At 42.5% G+C, this 19,219-nt stretch overlaps 1 protein-coding gene and 1 pseudogene across 2 annotated transcripts in view; both read right to left on the reverse strand.

Moving 5' to 3' along the window:
- Positions 1–19,219, reverse strand: part of MAP3K15 (mitogen-activated protein kinase kinase kinase 15) — a 113,844-nt gene that overhangs the window by 47,431 nt on the left and 47,194 nt on the right. For both annotated transcript variants that reach the window (XM_041740045.1, XM_041740044.1), the window contains one exon: positions 2,482–2,652. In XM_041740045.1, the coding sequence (XP_041595979.1) occupies positions 2,482–2,652 (171 nt within the window). The remainder of the gene's footprint in view (positions 1–2,481; positions 2,653–19,219) is intronic.
- On the reverse strand, positions 8,593–8,686 carry LOC121483735 (annotated as a pseudogene).

Genomic DNA, 19,219 nt, shown 5'->3' on the forward strand with positions numbered 1-19,219 from the left:
ACTGTGAAAACATTCCCGGCAAGAGAGTGGGGGGCGGGGGAAAGGCACCAAGCAAGGTGGAAGTGGTAAGAGTGAGGGAAGATGCAGAGAAGGGCTAGAATTGGGACCTGACCATGTGTGTGTGTGTGGGGGGGGGGGTAAGTGAGTGAAAATTCTCAAACATTAACAAAAAGTCTAAGCGTAGGAGGCTGAAAGATGGTAGTAAGAAAGCAAGACACTGGAGGCCATCCTAGCATGGAGAGCAGGAGGGAACTTTAGCCTCGGACATCCTGCATCTTACAGAGCAGCTCCGCCCCAGGTGGAACAAACGGGGGTGGGGTGGGGGGGTGGGGCCAAAGCTTCAGACATAGGTTGGGCTGGAGACCGGCTCAGGTTCCCAAAGTGTGGGAGTGAGGGGGATCACCAAGGAAGAGACTGGATGGAGAGGTGAGGGGAGAGGACAGAGCAGGATGGAGCCAGAGGAGGACAGGGGAAGGGGAAGCAGCTAGAATGGAGTGGAGCAGCCATGTCAAGAGCTCTTGTGACAGAAACAGATGAGGTAGGCTGCTGGCTCCACCTTCCACCTACATCCAGGCTCTGCTATCTCCCCATTTTCATCGCCACCACTCTGGCTCCAGCTACCATCAGCTCTTCCCTGCATTACTGTGGTCGTCTCCTCGCTGTTCCCTGCTTCTGCCCTTGCCCGTGTGGTAGATTATTTAATTGCCACAGATCCTCCTCATCTCATGAGATGCGTGCCTCTGTCACTGCCCCTGCCCCTGCCCATGGCCGGAGTCCATTTCTCCACACCCTTGAATCATTAACCATGCGATACACTTGTGATGTGACCCAGAGCACGTGGTAGAACCAACCTTGTGTGAGTTCCAGAGCCTAAGCCTAAGAGGCTTTTGCAGCTTCTGCCTTCATGTTCTAAGAATGCTGCCCACCGCATAAGAAACCTGGTCTGGCAGGATTAGACCCACAGGCAGAGCATGGAGGCACACTACCGACACCCAGCACCAGCCACCAAATGTGTGTAAGGCCATCTTGGACCTTCCAGTCCTGCTGAGCCTTCAGCTGACCTCATTTTTAGGAGTGAGCCCAGCAGTTTAAGACTGTTGTATATTTTAATGAACTGCTGCCCCTGCTAACGGGGCTTTTTTCACTTTTGTGCTCTACAGAAAGACCAAGGGGGGTTGGAGGGACAAAGCTTTGAATAACTGCTTTCTAACACCAAATGTGGCAAACAGGACAGAGAACATCACAAATCTAGGCAGGTGTGAGGTACAGTGGCTGAGAATTGCCTGTCTGCTCCCTCTCTCTGCATGCCCTTTCTTGCCTCCAAAGTCCAATCAAGGGATCCTGGGAAGAAAATATGCCTGGAGTGGGGGAGGATGATTCTGAGGGGGGGAAAAGCTACCAAGACATTAAAGCGGGGCAAGGGGGGGGGGCAGGATGTAAGTAACTAAGTAAAAAAAAAAAAAAAAAAAAAAAACAGCCAAGCAGTGGCCTGGCCAATCCACAGAATCATGAAAAATGAGAAATTTTTAAGCCACTAAGTTTTGAAGTTGTTCGTTATGCAGCAAACAATAGCTAATACACCCCCGGAAATGTATTCTTTGCCTAACAGCGAGGGCATGCTGGTGAAAATCCACGTCGGATCTCGTCACTGCTCTGCTCAGAGCACTCCAATGTTATATCATTGCACTCAAAGGGTCTTCTCTCCTGTTTCCCTGCTGCTCTCCACTTGCTCACACCTCACCATCCTTGAACATGCCCAGCAAGCTTCCCCTCTGGGTTTTGGCCCCTGCTGGCCCCTACTCCCAAAACACTTTCCCCACAGTTTTCTCCAAGGCTCGTCTCACCACCCTCACATCTTTACTCGCCTTCACTGACCACTGACCTACCTGAAACTGCATACAACTCCTCTCAAGCCTCCTCCTCCCATTCTCTGAGGACCTTATCCCCAGAACCCTCACCAACAGGTAACATCCGATTCTTCTCCATTTCTTTGTCTGACTTCCCTTACCAGCAAGGCAAGGTCCATGATGGCAGGAATTTGTGTCTATGTCTGCTGTGTCTTTATCCCCACCATCTAGAGAAGTTTCTGGCATACAGTAAGCCCTAAATCCACATTTGTTAGATGAACGAATGGAGGAAGGAATGAACAGCTCACTGAAAAGATAACGCCCTGATGGCAGTAGAACAAAGTTCTGGAAGCAGTAGCTGGGAAGGAGCATGCTGAGCCCTCCTCCTTGCTCTTATAAATGAGTGAACTCGTGAGAAGAATGTCACCACTACAAAAACCTGTTTCTAATGGTTTCTCTTCAGAAAAAGGCATCTGGAAATTCCCAAACCACATTTAACGACTTTTTCTCCCACTGCCAGCAGACAGGCATGCAGGCCGACTTATATTCATTGGGACAAGACCTGGATCCTTAGCCTCTGCAATTCTGTTCTTTGCAGAGATGCTTGTGCTACTGATTAGGATGGAGGGTTTACCACTCAATGGCATTGTCTCGGCTGGTGTCATCTTTGCAGTCTGAATCCAAGAAGATGTCCTTGTAGATCCTCCCACACAGGCAGAACATGTCGGGGGCTGGGTGGTCACAGCTCTGCAGAACCTGGAGCATGACCCGCAGAGCCTTTTCTCGGTCGCCTGCATGGTTTCTCCTGAAAGATTTGTGTGGTAAGATCACACATGTCTGAACCAAGACACAGTAGTATATATGCAATCATTCTGTGAGGGGCTGGTGCAAGGATGCTGTGCTTTAGCAGGAAACAAAGTCTGCATTGTAACTCATTTTTTTCATGTTCCAATTTAACAATTGCTTCAGACTCACACCAGTAAATCTCAGACTGTCACGGTCCCTACTTGGTCCCTTCTCTCAATGAGACCTAGACTGTGGATGAAAGCAGATGCAGACCAACGTGTCTGGAAAGAGAAAAAATAACACGGCAGGCTCCTGTTGCTGGATGAACAGCAAGGATTTCAGAAGCTAAGCCTGAATTGTAATGATAACAGTTTGACAAAAGGCTTTTTTGGAAAAGCAGCAGAGCCCGCAAATTCAGAAAGCCAAGAGAAATTTATTTCTTGACCTGAGAACACCTTGCCGTCCTCAAACAGGCAAAGACCCTGGCAATCTGTTTTCCAGTTTCATGTTGTATCCACCGGAGAAGATCTGAAAAATTATTTCTATATTCATAGATCAGTCTTCTCCCTTATTAGATTATATGGTAAAAAAATTCATTCTCCACACAGTAGATTCCTTAGACCATTCTTAAAATAATCTTTGCCACAAAATAACCTGAGTTTGTGGCTGTGAAATATTATAGCTTCCCATGAAGGTCTGGAAGCAAATGCTCAGCAGTAGTGGAAACTGAGGAAATCAACTATGGTTAATGATGTTCATATTAAATACCTGTAAAAAGAAACAATTTCTATATAACACTGCAATGGAGTGATCTCTAAAATATACCATTAAGATGAGAAAGCTATGTATTGAATACTGTGCACAGAAAACTACCTTTTTATTTAAGCAAAAGGAGGAAGTGAATAGAGATATGTATCTGCTTTGATTCTTCAAAATGAAAGGATAAACCAAAAGGTAATAAAAGTTACCACCAATAGGTGGAGGGAGAGAACATGATGAAAGGGACAAGAAAAGAAACTCCTTTTTTGTAATGCGACTGAAACTATGCAAGTTTTTTTTACACAATTATGAAAGAAAATGAAATAAAATTTTAAGTGTTCCCTAAAAACACCGTTTGCCAATAAACACCATCTGAATTTGTGGCTGCAGCAAAACAAAACAAATGAACCTCCGCATGTGGCTCATGGCTTATGCACCAAGTAGAAATCCACTATTTTTAAAACACAGCAATTTAACTATTTTCTTAAAGGGATAAAAAACCTAAGGAAAAAATAGAAATGCAAAGAAATCTTATATAGTTTCCAGTAATCACATTGTTAGTGATAATAATGGTACTGGTATTTTGAAAATATTACATATTTGTAGTATAGAATACCAAAAAAATGATGCTAATATCATTAGGAACCAGAGCTATGCATAGGAGATACAGAAAATTAAAAAAAATTCTGTAAAAATCCTGTGGTCCCAAATTTGAATTGGAACATCAGTATGAATTTACAAGGTGGTCTTCCTAGTTGTGTCTACTGAAAAGGACCAAAAGATGACCAATTCAGTAGCAATGAGAACTTCTGGCCCTGACTGGGGCCTATAAACACCATGTCTCAACTACATGGAAGCAGGACTCTATAGAGGAACGGCCAATTCCAGATGGGTCTAAGATGATCCTGGAATATCTCAATACAAAGATGCAAAGGAGCTACTAAGCTCACATCAGAAAGATTCAGGAACCAAAAAGAATCGGTGTTTGGCCAAAGAGGAGACAGTGTGAGCCTTAGGAAGAATAACTATAAAGGATTGAAACCTATCAACTATATTAAAATGAAGAAGGGGAAATCTATACAACAACAACAAAAAAAGACTTAAGAATCTTATTAACCAAACGCCATGTATAAGACTTTGTCTGGATCACGACTCAAACCCACTGTACACATAAAACTAAAGGCAGAGAGGTACCTGGGAGAATGTAAACGCTCCTGCTGAGGAATTATTACTCATCTCGAGGTACAGCACAATCATGACCGTGTTTTGTAAAGTGCTCCCTCAGACGATACTGAAATCACTATGGGTAAAATGGCCTGTCCTGGCTTCATGATCAATCTGGCATTAGGGTAGGAGGGCAGGGCAGGTGGGGTGAGCAGGAAGCAAAACTGGACGTGCAGGGATGACTATTGAAGTGGGAAAGGGGTACAAGAGGGCTCACTACAGTATTTCCTACTTTGGACTGTGTCTGAAATTTATATTAAAGAAACGAAACAAAAAAAAGTCAAAGCCCATTCTGACTCAACAATTCTTCTCGAATCTGTACTATAGAAAAACTCCTATATATACACACACAAGAATTTTTGAACAAAGGTGTTTATTATGGCATTGCTCCTAACAATAAAAACCTGGAGATAACCCAAATGTCAATTAACATATGAATGGTAATATATATATTAAAGATTTTATTTATTTATTTATTCGTGAGAAACACAGAGGGAGGTAGAGACACAGGCAGAGGGAGAAGCAGGCTCCCTGTGGGGAGCCTGATGCGAGGCCTGATCCCAGGACCATGACCTGAGCTGAAGGCAGATGCCCAACCACTGAGCCACTCAGGTGCCCCAGAATATATTTAACAACCAAACTACGGAGTATCATGTAACCGTTAGACAGAGGCAGGTCTGTATGTAATTATATAGAAGAATTCCCATAAGAGTTCATGAAAAAAAATTGCTGAACTAAATAGCATGATCCCATTTTTTTTTTTGCAGTAAAAGCTATTTACATATATGTTCATGTACATAGACAAAGTCTGGAAGGATACACGTTAGATTGTTCAAAAAAATCATTGCTGGGATTTGTACAAAGTGTTCCTGTGCATGTTTTACTAATAACTATTCTAATAAATGAATAAAGAGATTATTCCTTTTAAGTTCTTGGCAATTTTACAACAGGCTTTTTTAAGCTTTTTTCTGGAGGACTTGTACCTCATAAAACTATTCCATCATTTGATACAAAAGATTAGTATCTCAAACAGCTTTTCTCAACTGGGATCTGAATGAATTAAGCTCCAGAGAAAGTTATATGATTATCTTGAGTGACTATTTTCTCCCTTCTCCCAAGTATGGTACCTAGGTAGCCCCATTCTAGATCCATAAGGGAGTTTGTTCAATTGATACAATAGATGCCTTAGGGTTTAATTCTCTGTGGAACCCAATCCAGGTTGAGAAAGGCTAATCTAGACACTTGGCATTCTGCTAGAAGGCTGCAATAATTAAGCCTGTATTACAACTCTGACTTTTTCTATTTTCTGCCTTGGTCTTATTCTCACATATTTGATCTCTACTCTCTTTGTTCACAGAATCCAATTTAACTAGCCTGCAAAACAGATATCTTAATAAACAGCCTACCCGTGATACCTTCTCATTTTTAAGAGCCAACAGATATCAACCCAACTCAAATTTACTGGAGCATTTAAATAATTTCTACAGTCTGTGGCAGGAAAATGAAAAAGATTAAAACTTTAATGAGCTACAAAATTTCTACATCTGTTATGAGCCAACTTTTGAGGTGTCAAATATTCAGGATTCAGAGAAAAATGTCCTGAACTCTTTTAAATGTTTCATTATTGATCTGGGTTAAGGCTCATTTGTTTTGTTTTCTTTGGACCATTTACAGCAACATTTCCCTTGAATTTTTTTTAATTTGAAACTTACCCTTGTTAATCAAAACAAAAGGTCTTCTCAGGATTAAAAAAAAATACCCAAAACTGAACATTTCCAAAAAATGAAAAGAAAAGTGATTTTCGGCTTAAAAGCAACTTAAGGATAGGTGCTAAATAGCTAATCCCTTTAGTGGTTAATCATCAAGTTTTCAGATCTGTTTATCATTTTCAGATGCCAAAGTATCCAAGAATAGGTCCATAGATAAAAACTCCCATGTTTCATTAGTCTGGCAACATATGTTTCTGACAATAAGGCCATTTCACAAATTGACAGATATGAATTAAGACAGCAGGGGTCACAACCTTGGCTTGCATGTTAGAATCACCTGGGAAACTAAAAATCTTGATGTTGAGGCTGCACTTGAGGCCATTTAAATCATTCTCTGGAGATGGGATCCAGGCATCAGTGGGTCCTATCCTGGATATTCTCTTTAAGTCTGCATCACTGCTAAACGCATGGACCACTTCTCAGCCCTCATATTATCTGCCCCACCAGGGGCACTTGACCGTTGAGTACTCCTTTCCTCCTTGGACCACTTTCATTTGGCTTGCAGGACACCACACACACTCCTGATTTTCCTTCTATTTTAGTCTTATTTTCTGGGCTCCTATTCATCTCCCCTGTCTTTTTAACACTGGAGTGGCCTTAGCACAACACTTGGACCTTGCTTCTTTATCAGTTGCTACATCAGATCCCTTGGTGATATCATCTAGTGTCATGCTTCTTCAAACCATCCATATTCTAATGACTCCCACATTCCTATCTCCAGCCCAGAGCTCTCCTCTAAACTCCAGGCTTACATATCCAACTGCCTTCCTAGCATCTCACTTGCATGTCTAATACCTCAAACTTGATGTGTCCAAAGCTCAACTGTTTGTCGAAGCTGTTCTTCTCCGCCTTATTTAATAATGCCCAGTCCATTCCTCCTGTTTTTCATGCCAAACACTTTGGAATCATGCTTCATTTCTCTAAGATTTTTTATTTAATCAAAAAACTCTGTTGGTTCTTATTTTCAGCCATAGCCAAAAATGGCCTACTCTTCATGACCCCCCAGTCATCACTACCCTGGTCCAAGTGACTGTCATTTCCTGCTTCCACCCTCACCCCTCTACTATCTGTTCTCAACAGAGCAGAGTGATTCTGCTAAACACTAAGTCAGACCATGTCACTCCACTACTCAAAACTCTCCATGCAAATAATATATCTGATAAGTTAATATCCAAAATATATGAAGAATTCATATAACTCAATAGCAAAAAAAGTCTGATTAAAAAATGGGCAGAGAACCTAAATATTTTTCCAAAAAAGGCATAAAGATGGCTAACAGACCCAGAAAAAGATGCTCAACATCACTCATCATCAGGAAAACGCATTTCAAAACCACAAGGAAACATTACCTCTTGCTTCTTAGAATGGCTAAGATTAAAAAAATAAAAATCTGAGTTAACAAGTGGTGGCAAAGAAGTGGAGAAAAGGGAATCCTCATGCACTGTAGGTGGGAATGCAAATTGGCACAGCCACTGTGGAGATTCTTGGAAAAAAAATGGAGATTCTTGAAAATCAATATGGAGATCCTTGAAAAAACTCAAAATAGAACTACCATATGATCCAGCAATCTCACTTATGGGTATTTATCTATGGATAACAAAAATACTAATCTAAAAGATATCTGCACTCCCATGCTCACTGCAGCATTATTTATAATAGCCAAGACCTACAAGCAACCCAAGTGTCCATCAGTGAATGAATGGATCAACAATGTGGTATACACATACAACCAAATATTATTTAGTCATAAAAAGAAAGGAATCCAAAAAAAGGAAAAAAAGGAATTGTGCCATTTGCAACAACATGGATGGATCTTGAGGGCATTATGCTAAGTGAAATAAGTAAGAGAAAGAGAAATACTATATGATCTCACTTACATGTAGAATCTAAAAAAGCAACCCAAACAAACCAAGCTCAAAGATACAGAGAACAGGCTGGTGGCTGCCAGGGGTGGAGTAAAATGGGTCAAAAGGTATAAACTTTCAGTTATAAAATACACGAGTCTTGGGGATGTAATACACAGCATGGTGACTATAGTTAATATTGTATTATATATTTGAAAGTTCCATGGGATATCTGGCTGGCTCAGTCAGTATAGTATGTGACTCTTGATCTCTGGGTCATGAGTTCAAGCCCCATATTGGGTGCAGAGCCTCCTTAAAGTTCCTAAGAGAGATCTTAAAAGTTCTTTTCACAAGAAAAATATTTCTAATTATGTGTGGCGATGGATGTTAACTAAACTTACTGTGGTAATTGTTACACAAAACAAACTATAGAAATGATCCCTGAAAGTATAGTCTTTACACAAAATGTACATGTATACATGTATACACCTGAAACTAATATTATATATCAATTATATCTCAAAAACAAAAACAACAAAACATCCTTCTAGAGGCTCCCATCTCAGAGCAAATATCTTCTTTCAGAGGCCTGCAAGATTCTAGAAGATCTGGCTCCCAGTTATTTTACTATTCACTCACCATCACCTACTCTCCTCCAGCTTTACAAGCCTCCCTGCCATTCTATGCTCTTCCCTGGAACCTTCTGGAATGTCCTTCCCCCAATATATTTACATGGTATGCTCCCTCATCTCTTTCTCATTTTTTTTTCTTCATGTCACTCTCTCGTAAGTCAAATCTTCTCTGAGCACTCAGCTTATAAACTGTAATGCCCCACCAGCCTCCCTAGCACCCTAAATTGTGTTAATAGTTGTACTTAGTTTGTATAGTCTCTCCCCGCTTAAGAATGTAAGCTCCAAGAGGGAGAGGTTTTTCTGTCTGTTCACAGCTATGCCCCAGGGATTATAACTGGATCTAGGACATAGTAGGTGCTCAACATCTGTTAAATGGATGACAAACTGAGCAGTACTGAACATGAAAAGACCTTCATCAACTGACTGCTGAGTGAACAAAGACCACAGCAGTGCATCTCCTATATGGTTCTGTATTGTAGAACCCTGCTGAGTGACGTAGTCAGGAGTATGTAAGGATGCAGAAAACTGAAAGGATATACACCAAAGTGGTGAGAGATTACTTCTGGAATATGGGTAGGACTAGAGATTAGAATTATAAGGGACAATTGCTTTAAATGTTTTTTTTTTTTTTCGGGGCACCTGGGTGGCTTAGCAGCTGAGAGTCTGCCTTTGGCTCAGGGCGTGATCCTGGGATCTGGAATCGAGTCCCACATTGGGCTCCCTGCATGGAGCCTGCTTCTCCCTCTGCCTGTGTCTCTGCCTCTCTCTGTGTGTGTCTCATGAATAAATAAATCTTAAAAAAAGAAAATTTTTTCCCCTCCCGTTTTTCACAAAAACAAAATTTATTATTTATGCAATAAGATATACAGAGAAAAAAAAAAAAAACAAAACACCCTACAACACCAGATTGGGAATCTTCTAATAACAGTTAGGTTCTGGTTATTTTCATACCATTTATTACCCATTTGAGTCGAGCAAATTGCTCACCCTTTCTGTCCTTCAGTTCTTCATGTGAAAAGTATGTTTGATTTTGCTTACCCCTCAAGGTGACTGTGAGCTACAGATGTGCCAGAGCTCTCGTTGGTCACTAAGCATCCCATCTGTCTGTCCATCTTTGCTGTATTGTATTTTTAAAAGAAAGTTCATAAGGTGGGAGTCAGAGTTCCAAAACATTTTTCTCCAAAGCAAGCATTCAGAATTAACAAGCAAAATGTCTCACTAGACCGGGGGTCCTTTCTACAACCAACTTTGTCTTCAGTGGCCCATCAAAAACCTTTCAAGAGTTGCCTGCTTCCCTAGAGAAGACTAAGAAAGTCCTTCCACTCCCACAGCAACAGTCTGAGCCTGGACAATCCATAAACCATACCAAAGAGGAGGAAGAACTTCCCTGAGTAATTCCAGGAAAAAAAAAAAAAAACAAAAAAAACACCCGGTCAGAGGTGAGCAAAGAGCCTGGACAGTTTCCACAGCAGGGGGTCTGCTCTAGGTACTGAGAAACGGAAGAACAAGTCTTTGATAGAAACATTTCCCAAGGACAAAGAGAAAATCTGCAAAGCTTTGGACAACAGCATGAGCTAGATGGGATGGCATGGAATCTGGAAGGGTCCCCAAGCAAAACCATTTGCTCAGTGTTAGCATTCTCTTGCAGTACAGCCACCCCCACCCCCACATTTTGCCAAGAAAGCCACTGTATAGGAGAGGCTCCAAGTAGAAAGATATTGCATGTTTTATCAGAGGACTCAGACATGCATCCCTGCAAAAATGGAATCCAAAGATATGAGGAACAGCAACCTCAAATCCTCCCTGCTCAAATACAGACAAGATGAGAAAGGGAGCAGAGACAAGAGGTGGGGGTTGGGCTAATCGCAAGTAAATTGATTAAAACAGAGTCCAGGGCCAACCCAGCCATCCTCCAAGAGAAACACACACAAAAAAATCAGTCATATATAGATATTTAGTATAATAAACAAGTTATACTTCAGTCTCTATGTTTTTTTAGATAAAATGTCTAGAATAAAATTGAGATGTGCATAGAAGAAAATGTGGCCCATAATCAAGATAAAAAATGATTGTCACTAAAATTGGCAAAAACTTAAAACTATTATACATTGTGTGTGTATATATACATATATATATATATATAATGTGTATGTGTAAAAAATTAAGGTATTTTGTGAGAGAAATGAAAACTCTCAAAAAACAAATGAACAGAAGTCCTAAAACTGAATTCTTTATTAAAAATCACTGAAAGGACCTAATATCAGATTTGGACATTATGAAAGAAAGGATCAGTGACTGGGAATATGAATCAATCATCATTATCCAAACTGGGGGTGGATGGGTGTGTGTGGGGTGTGACAAAAAGGGCAAAAGGGACCTCTGAGGGATAAAACATTCTGTCTCTTGATTGTGGTGGTAGTTACACAAGTGTATTTATTTGGCTAAAGGTTATCGAACTGTGAGCTTTAAATGGGTGCATTGTATCGTATGTCGGTTCTACCTTCTACCTCAATAAAGATGGCTTTAAAAATACGTAGAGGGCAGCCCCGGTGGCGCAGCGGTTTAGCGCCGCCTGCAGCCCGGGGTGTGATCCTGGAGACCCGGGATCGAGTCCCACGTCGGGCTCCCTGCATGGAGCCTGCTTCTCTCTCTGCCTGTGTCTCTGCCTCTCTTTCGCTCTCTCTGAATAAATAAATAAATCTTTAAAAAAAAATAAAATAAAATAAAATAAAATAAAAATAAAAATAAAAATACGTAGAAACTGATCAGTGCTTCTGAAAGGTCGGTGGCCTGCTGGGCCACTCACTGGTCTCTGCGGTCAGATACAGTCCTCGGCTACCTGCTTTGCTCCGTAGGGCGGGGGAGCGGGCTCCTCCAGGCTGCTTTCCAGACTCCCAGACCCCGATTACCAGTCATGAGCAGCCAGGGGAAGACAACGGTGGACGTGCACCTGGAGGAGGCCAAGAATGAAGGAGCCAGAGTACTTGCTCCCTTTTGTGGTGTGTTTTGTGTAGTGGCTGCAGCGACAGCTGCGTCTCTTCTGTAGATCCAGTTCCCAAGAGGCTGACTTGTAATGGTTTTAGGGGATCCTGGCTCCTAGATTCTGATCCTATCACCTCTTTTCTGGGTCCCTCCAGCCAAGGGAGGCACGGAAGCAGCTACCTGCTGATGCTAATTGAGTGGCCTCAGTTCCCTGACTGGCTTCTCAGATCTTGCCTCACCTGTGTAACCAATTCCATAGAGTCAATTTCCCCTATTTTAAATACTTAGAGAGGTTTCTGTTTCCTGATTGGATCTTGACAGAAAGACACCTGCTACGAGGAAGCAGGTGCCTTAGTCTGGCCAGATGCCTCCTATTTACAGAAGGAAAAGGGAACGGTTAGAGGCAACCTGTATTTGAGCGTGGACAATGCCCAGAGCCAAAGAAACACACGAAGCAGAATGGTTGTTTTCTGACTCTACAAAGAGGACCTAGTGCTGTATCAGGGTAGAACCATTATTAAATCATCCCATCCCTGCCCCCATCGTTGCAACCTCTCCTAGTTTGCTGGAACCACAAAGCAACATCTATGAAGGCTAGGCTTTATAGTGAACTGGCAGGCCCTGACGGGGAGCTGGCTTTCCCATTTTCACAAAAGCTACAGGAGGTGAAGAGTATTCCCACCCGCACTCTTTGTTCTGATGACACTCTGTCAGAGATCTTCACAGGGATGCATCCAGTTCAACTCTACTCCTTATTTGCAAGTTGCAGTAGAGGCTACAATGTGTTCACTAAAACCTTTTTTTTTTTCCTCCTGGGCCCTGAGCCAGAACACATTTCCCAACTTCCCTTGCAGTTAGGTTGGGCCATGAGGTTGAATTTTGGCCAATGAAATATGCAAACAAGTAACGAACATCACTTCCTGACCATGCTCAGCAAACCTCCCTGGTAGAGTCAAAAAGTGGAAACAACCCACTTTTGTCCATCGACTGACAAATGAATATGTAATATGGGTTTTATCAGTACAATTGAATATTATTCAGCCACAGAAAGCAATTTAGTACTGACACCTGCTGCAACACAAATGACCCCTGAAAACAGTATGCTAAGTGCAAGAAGCCAACCAGAAAAGCTCACCTACTGTAGTATTCCATTCATATGAAGTGTTCAGAACAGGCAAATCCAGAGACAAAAAACCAGATGAGTGGTTTTGTAGGTCCAGCCAGTGAGGTGGGGAATATGGAGTGGCTGCTAATGGATTGCCAAAAACCCAACAGTGGCTGTTTAGGGCTGGGGAGGGGAGTTGGGGGGAATGGGGAGCAGAGGCTGGTAATGGATTCAGGGTTTTGGGGGAAGGAATGATGAAAATATTCTAAAATTGAATGTGATGATTTCACAATCCTGAATATACTAAAACCACTGGCTTGTACTCTTTACATGGGTGAATTGTATGGTATGCAAATGAGATCTCAGTAGCTGCTATGCGCGCTCGCACACACGTATGCACCATCCCTGGCAATTCACCATGGTCTCTCCTTTCTTGTCATCTGGCTGAAAGGAGAGCTGAAAATTGAAGAAAGGGTGGAGCATCAAGATAGCAGGAGAGTGGAATGTCAATCACCCAGAGAAGAGATTGCCCAAGCACAATACATTCACACTGGAATGATGCATAAGTGAAAATAAACTTTCATTATGTTAAGGCACTGAAATGGTTATGCTACTTGTTACAGCAGTTACCTACCCTAATACACAAGTCACCAATGCCAAGAAGACATGGGTTTCCTTGGTGCTAAAGACCAATTCCCCTCTGAGTCCATATCCTGTCCCACCTGACTGACACCTGGGATCTCACACGAGGAAAACACCCATCGCTGCTGACCCTGACCTAGCCTATGCAGCCCTTCACTTTTCTGGATTGCCTGCTTTGGGCCATGCCCCACTTTAATGGTGGCATTACCAAGAATTCTTTTATGTGTTTCAGTATATGCTGAACATGTATGACTTAGATATTTTTGTTTTCACATATATAAAGAAAAATTCAATAGACTTGCCTTCTATTACATCAAGCCCTTAACTGTAAGCAACCAGATATCACCATATGGATCTCTCTCAACTGCAGACCACAGCTGGTCATGGAGTCATTCATTCACTCACCCAGTCAACAAATACTTACTGAACACCTACTCTGTGGGTGGCACAACAGTATCAGGCACAGGGTAGACAGTGGCCCAGTAGACCATGGCTCCTGCCCCCTTCAGATTGAGCCTACTGGGGAGGATGATAAATATTAGAAAGTAACACAGAAATGTGAGTGCTATGAAGGAAAGGAACAGGTGCTATGAGAATGAGGTACAGCAGGGACATTGTTTTGATGTGGTATTCTTTGCAACACCAACCTTTAAAGAAAGGGACATTTAGCTAGACCCTGAAGGATCATCAGATTCAGTCAGGCAAGCAATGAACACTCCAGACAGAGCAAACACCCACGAGAACAGCCTGCCCCCTCTTAAGAACTAAAGGCAGGTGAGGATAGAGACAGGGCAGTGAACCAGGAAAAGACAGGAGGCAGGGCAGGACCCAAGGTCACATGGGACAATTTCCAGAACTCTTAAGCAAAGTTCCTCAATCAAGGGACTTCTACTTGAAGTAGAAGAACTCAGAAGCTCTTCACTAAATTTCACATTTTACTTCCAATGGCCTTCTAGATTGCAGCCCTTCTTAAGAAGCCTTCCTCAAAAAAAAAAAAAAAAAAAGAAGCCTTCCTCAAATACCATCGTTGAAGATGATACAACCCTGGTGGCTGGGATTCTCTGTCAGGAAATAAAAGGACAATTCGCATTCATTCAGCTTCTTCGGTGTGCCAGGCACTGTGCTAATAAGTTTTTTACTTGAGATATTCTTATTTAGTTCTTAAAATCATCTCATTCCACATAGGAGTGAAATCATGTGGTATTTGTCTTTCTTGGACTTATTTCCCTTGCCTTATATTCTCTAGCTCCATCCGTGTCACTGCAAATGGCAAGATTTCATTCTTTTTTATGGCTAATATTTCATTGTGTGTACACACACACACACACACACACCCTGCATCTTTTTTGTCCGTTAATCTATTGATGGACACAGGCTGCTTCCATAATTTGGCTCATAAGCAAAGGGGAAAAAAAGAGGCAATCCAAGAAAGAGACTCTTAACTCTAGAGATCAATCTGATGGTTACCAGAGGGAAGTGGGTGTGTGTGGCGGGGGGGATAGGTGAAACAGGTGATGGAGATTAAGGAGCACACTTGTTATGAGTACTGGGTGTTGCAAGAAGTGCTGAATCACTATTGTACACCTGAAACTAATTTTTTAAAGATTTTATTTATTCATGAGAGACACAGAGAGAGGCAGAGACATAGGCAGAGGAAGAACCAGGCTCCCCACAGGGAGACTGATGTGGACTCGATCCCAGGACCCCAGGATCATGACCTGAGCCTAAGGCAGATGCTCGCTCAACCACTAAGCCACCCACGGGTCCCTGAAACTAATATTATACTGTATGTTAACTATACTGGAATTGCAATTTAAAAACATTCCATTTAATTAATTACCATTATCCTCATTTCTTCCACAGCAGTGTAGTCCATAGTTTTATGGGTTGTTAACAGCAGAGTGGTTTTGAAAGATTTCTCAAACTGTTTGAGAGAGAGAGACTGTGTGTGTAACATACAACACATGTGATTACATTTTTCCATCACTTGTTAACTTTAGGGCGCCCTTCATGTGCTGTCTTCTTCAGCACAAAGGCCTCCCCTGACACAGAAGTCTGCAAGTGTGAGGACAAAAGAGAGGGAACCGAAGCAGGAATTGGACAGGAAAGGAAGATATCTTAGGCCAAGGAGGCCAGGGGGAAGACTGATGGAAATGGTTTAAGTCCTTTAAATATTTCTCAAAAGGAAAACATGTATTATTGGCAAGGCCAGTGCTCAGAACATATGGAGATGGTCTATTTCTCAGAAAAAGAAATCCAACCGGTCTTTTGGCATTCAAAGTATATAGTACGGGGATCCCTGGGTGGCGCAACGGTTTGGCGCCTGCCTTTGGCCCAGGGCGCGATCCTGGAGACCCGGGATCGAATCCCACATCGGGCTCCCGGTGCATGGAGCCTGCTTCTCCCTCTGCCTGTGTCTCTGCCTCTCTCTCTCTGTCTGTGACTATCATAAATAAAAATTAAAAAAAAAAAAAACAAAGTATATAGTACGAAAGTGGCTTCAATCTTCAGCTACCATATAATGCTCTCATCATATAGGACAGAGCAGAACATATAAAAGGACAGCCCTATTGTTCCAAGAGGCCCAGAGTTTCTCCTGGTTGTCCTTCAGGCAAACGAAAATAAGAGAAAGCCTTCTGGGTAGTTTCACAGATTATGCTGTGTGACATTATTAAACTAGTGTATCCAGAGCCTTGTGCTAAAACTGGGGAGTTCTGGTCCCCAGATTTCTTACCGCCCGGCTGTTAGATCCTGGGCCCCTGCCTGTCTGTCTTCCTCCTGAAATGAAGGGTTTGCACCAGATGACCCCTTTTTAAGGTCACAGGATTCGTGTTTCTCTTCACTGCCCAGAAAACGATCGCCACAAACATGTGTCCTCCTTTTGCAACACGATTTTAGGGACTTGGAGACCAATGTACTACATAAGTGAGGAAAGGTCAACGTTTTTCTACTTTTGCCAAACACCTAATAAAGAATGGTTATATCAATGTATAAATTAGATGGCAAGATCGAACAGTGAACATAAACGAAGAAAGGGATGCTGGTGGCTATGGCAGAGACAAGAAGCCCACACTGCCCTCCTGGGGGCATGTGTCCCTTCACTTGAGCAATGATGTGGCTGGACAGCCCCAGGGGCCGAGGAGGAGGGGACTGCTGTAGGTTCTGGACCAAGCCTGCAGCCCCCCTGGCACAGGCTGGATTCTGTAACATCCATCTACTATCGCCCCTACACACATTTCTAGGCCCCACAGAGTACTTTCTTCTATCACTCCCCTTAACCCATTTAGAGAGTGATACATCAGATATTCTGATAAACGTGTCATGCATTCAGCTTCCGCTCCACATCAAGGAATTTTGCTGGAGTTGACTTCTTGACCCGAAGACACAAGGAGTAGAATATGAGAACATTCCTACTTTGTGACAGGCAAGTGTTATTGTTCTTAACCTACTACTTTGATTCCTTTACTTTTCTTCCAGACTATCTTTCAGCCTGCTGTCAGGATCCCTGGTCAGGTTATTCTGGCTGCATGTCTATAAAGTCCTGTCTATAAGAACAACAGCAAATGAAAATTACTCATACAGGATTCCACGCCACTGAGTGGCAAGCAGTTTAACTGCTCGAAGGAAACTTGAAGCATCTTTGAATGCACTTCGGAATGTAGCTGAAGTGGCAGCTACCAGGAACAGCTAGGTGATCAAGCCAGCTTTCCTCGAAACAGAGAGCCCTTGCCATCTGAGGGTCAAACATCATTCATTACTGCCAACCCTGAGTAACTAATTCATGGCCATGATGTGTTCCGCTTCCAAAGAGATAAAGGTCAACTGTAATGCAGGAAAAATTATCTGTTCATCACTATATTCACCTTTATAGACACAAAGTAATGCCATAAAGTTTCTCAAAGCTGTACTTAGTGTGAAAGTCAACTGTGAATATGCCAACAGCTGGCCAAGTTATACCCTGCCCGGCCTGTAATACAGAGCCACTGTCTACCAGGCAGCCAGAAGGAAAAGAGCCGTCACCAGAGAGCAAAGGTTCAGCTGTGGGCGGTCCCAGCCATCCTGCTTCCAAACTGGAAACGCACTGGTCTTAGGATCACTTCATCCTGCCACACCCATTTCTCTTAGATACTGGTTTTCCACTTCACAAATTGTTTTTCTCTTTTATTACTTCGAGTGGATGGCAATCAGACTGTTCTGTTTGACAATAGTCACCTCTACTCCATCTGGGAGAAGACATGGTGGCGACTGACTTAGTTTTTATTTAACAAACCATTTTTTTAATGGCACTTTTAGTGTGCCAGGCATTCTTCCAGAAACGTCACCAGTGCTAACTCATTTAATCCTTATAAATCAAGGGTTAATCAAGTACGGTTAAGCATAAATAAAAGTGGCACACACTACTTTAGCGTAACAGAGTAACGGGACCTTTCTCTCCCTAACCCCAGGCTTAATGAAGATGCCCTCCCCAGCGCTCCCTACCTTGGGAGGTCGAATTTAAAGACCAGTGGGGAGAGAGCAGGCCCATTTTCGTAGAGACCATGAAACCTCCTCTCCAAAAAGACTAAAAATCCTAGCACTGTTTGCCAATATCTACTACAGCACGGCACATGCACATGCTATCTACCCAAAAGAACTGCGCCATATGTGTACAAAAAATCATGTGCAAGAGTATTCATAGCAGCACTGTTCTTAACACCCCTAAACTGAAAACACCTTCAAAGTTTATCAGCAATGAAATGGATAGATCAATTGTGGTATATCCATACAGTGGACTACTCTACAGCAAGAGGAATGAATGTGCTACTCATACATCCAACAGTACCAATGAACCTCACAAATATGATGCTGAGTGAGGGCAACCAGCACAATGGAATACACACTCTGTGATTCCATTTATGCGAAGTTCAAGGACAGGGAAAATTAATCTAACATCTGACAGATGTTATAACAGTGGTTGCCTATGAAGGGGTGGGGATTGCCTGGTAGGAGAGCACAAAGGAACTCTCCGAGGGGATGGAAATGTTTTCTATTTTGAGAGGGGTGTTGTTTACAGTGTTTGTTGGTTTATCAAAGTTCATCGAATTGTATACTTGAGATCTATGCATATCACTGCATGTACATTTTACTTCAATATAAAAGAAAGACGTGATGTCATGTGTGTTAGGAGACTCCTGAAGCCATGGGCTCCCGAACATGTCTGCTGTCCTGCAGATGCTGCCAGTGGTAAGCCCACAACATATAACTATATATATGTTTTATATAACATATATCCAGCTGCTGAAGCCAAACCAAGACTCTGAGAAAGCTGACACAAGAGTCCTCTCACTCAGGTCACCTCCTAAGCTCACTGTATTCATTCCCTATAGAAGACACTGGCCATGGAAGGCTGATGATGAAGTGTCAGGACTCTCTGGTGCTCAGGCTAAGTCTGAATACCCTCCCAGAGTTTTTTGCTTCCTGATTAAATATGACCAATTCTTGGCCCCAGCAGAGGGCAGGTCCAGCAGTAAGTGTATCTGGGCATGGCTCTTACCATATTCACCTAATGCTGCTCCCCTTCCTGTATCTTATCCGGGGAAGAAGGGAGACTGCAGGACTAAAACACTGAGGCATTAGGATTTTGAGATTC

Source organism: Vulpes lagopus, chromosome X, assembly GCF_018345385.1.
Source record: "Vulpes lagopus strain Blue_001 chromosome X, ASM1834538v1, whole genome shotgun sequence".
In the NCBI taxonomy this organism is placed as follows: domain Eukaryota; kingdom Metazoa; phylum Chordata; class Mammalia; order Carnivora; family Canidae; genus Vulpes; species Vulpes lagopus.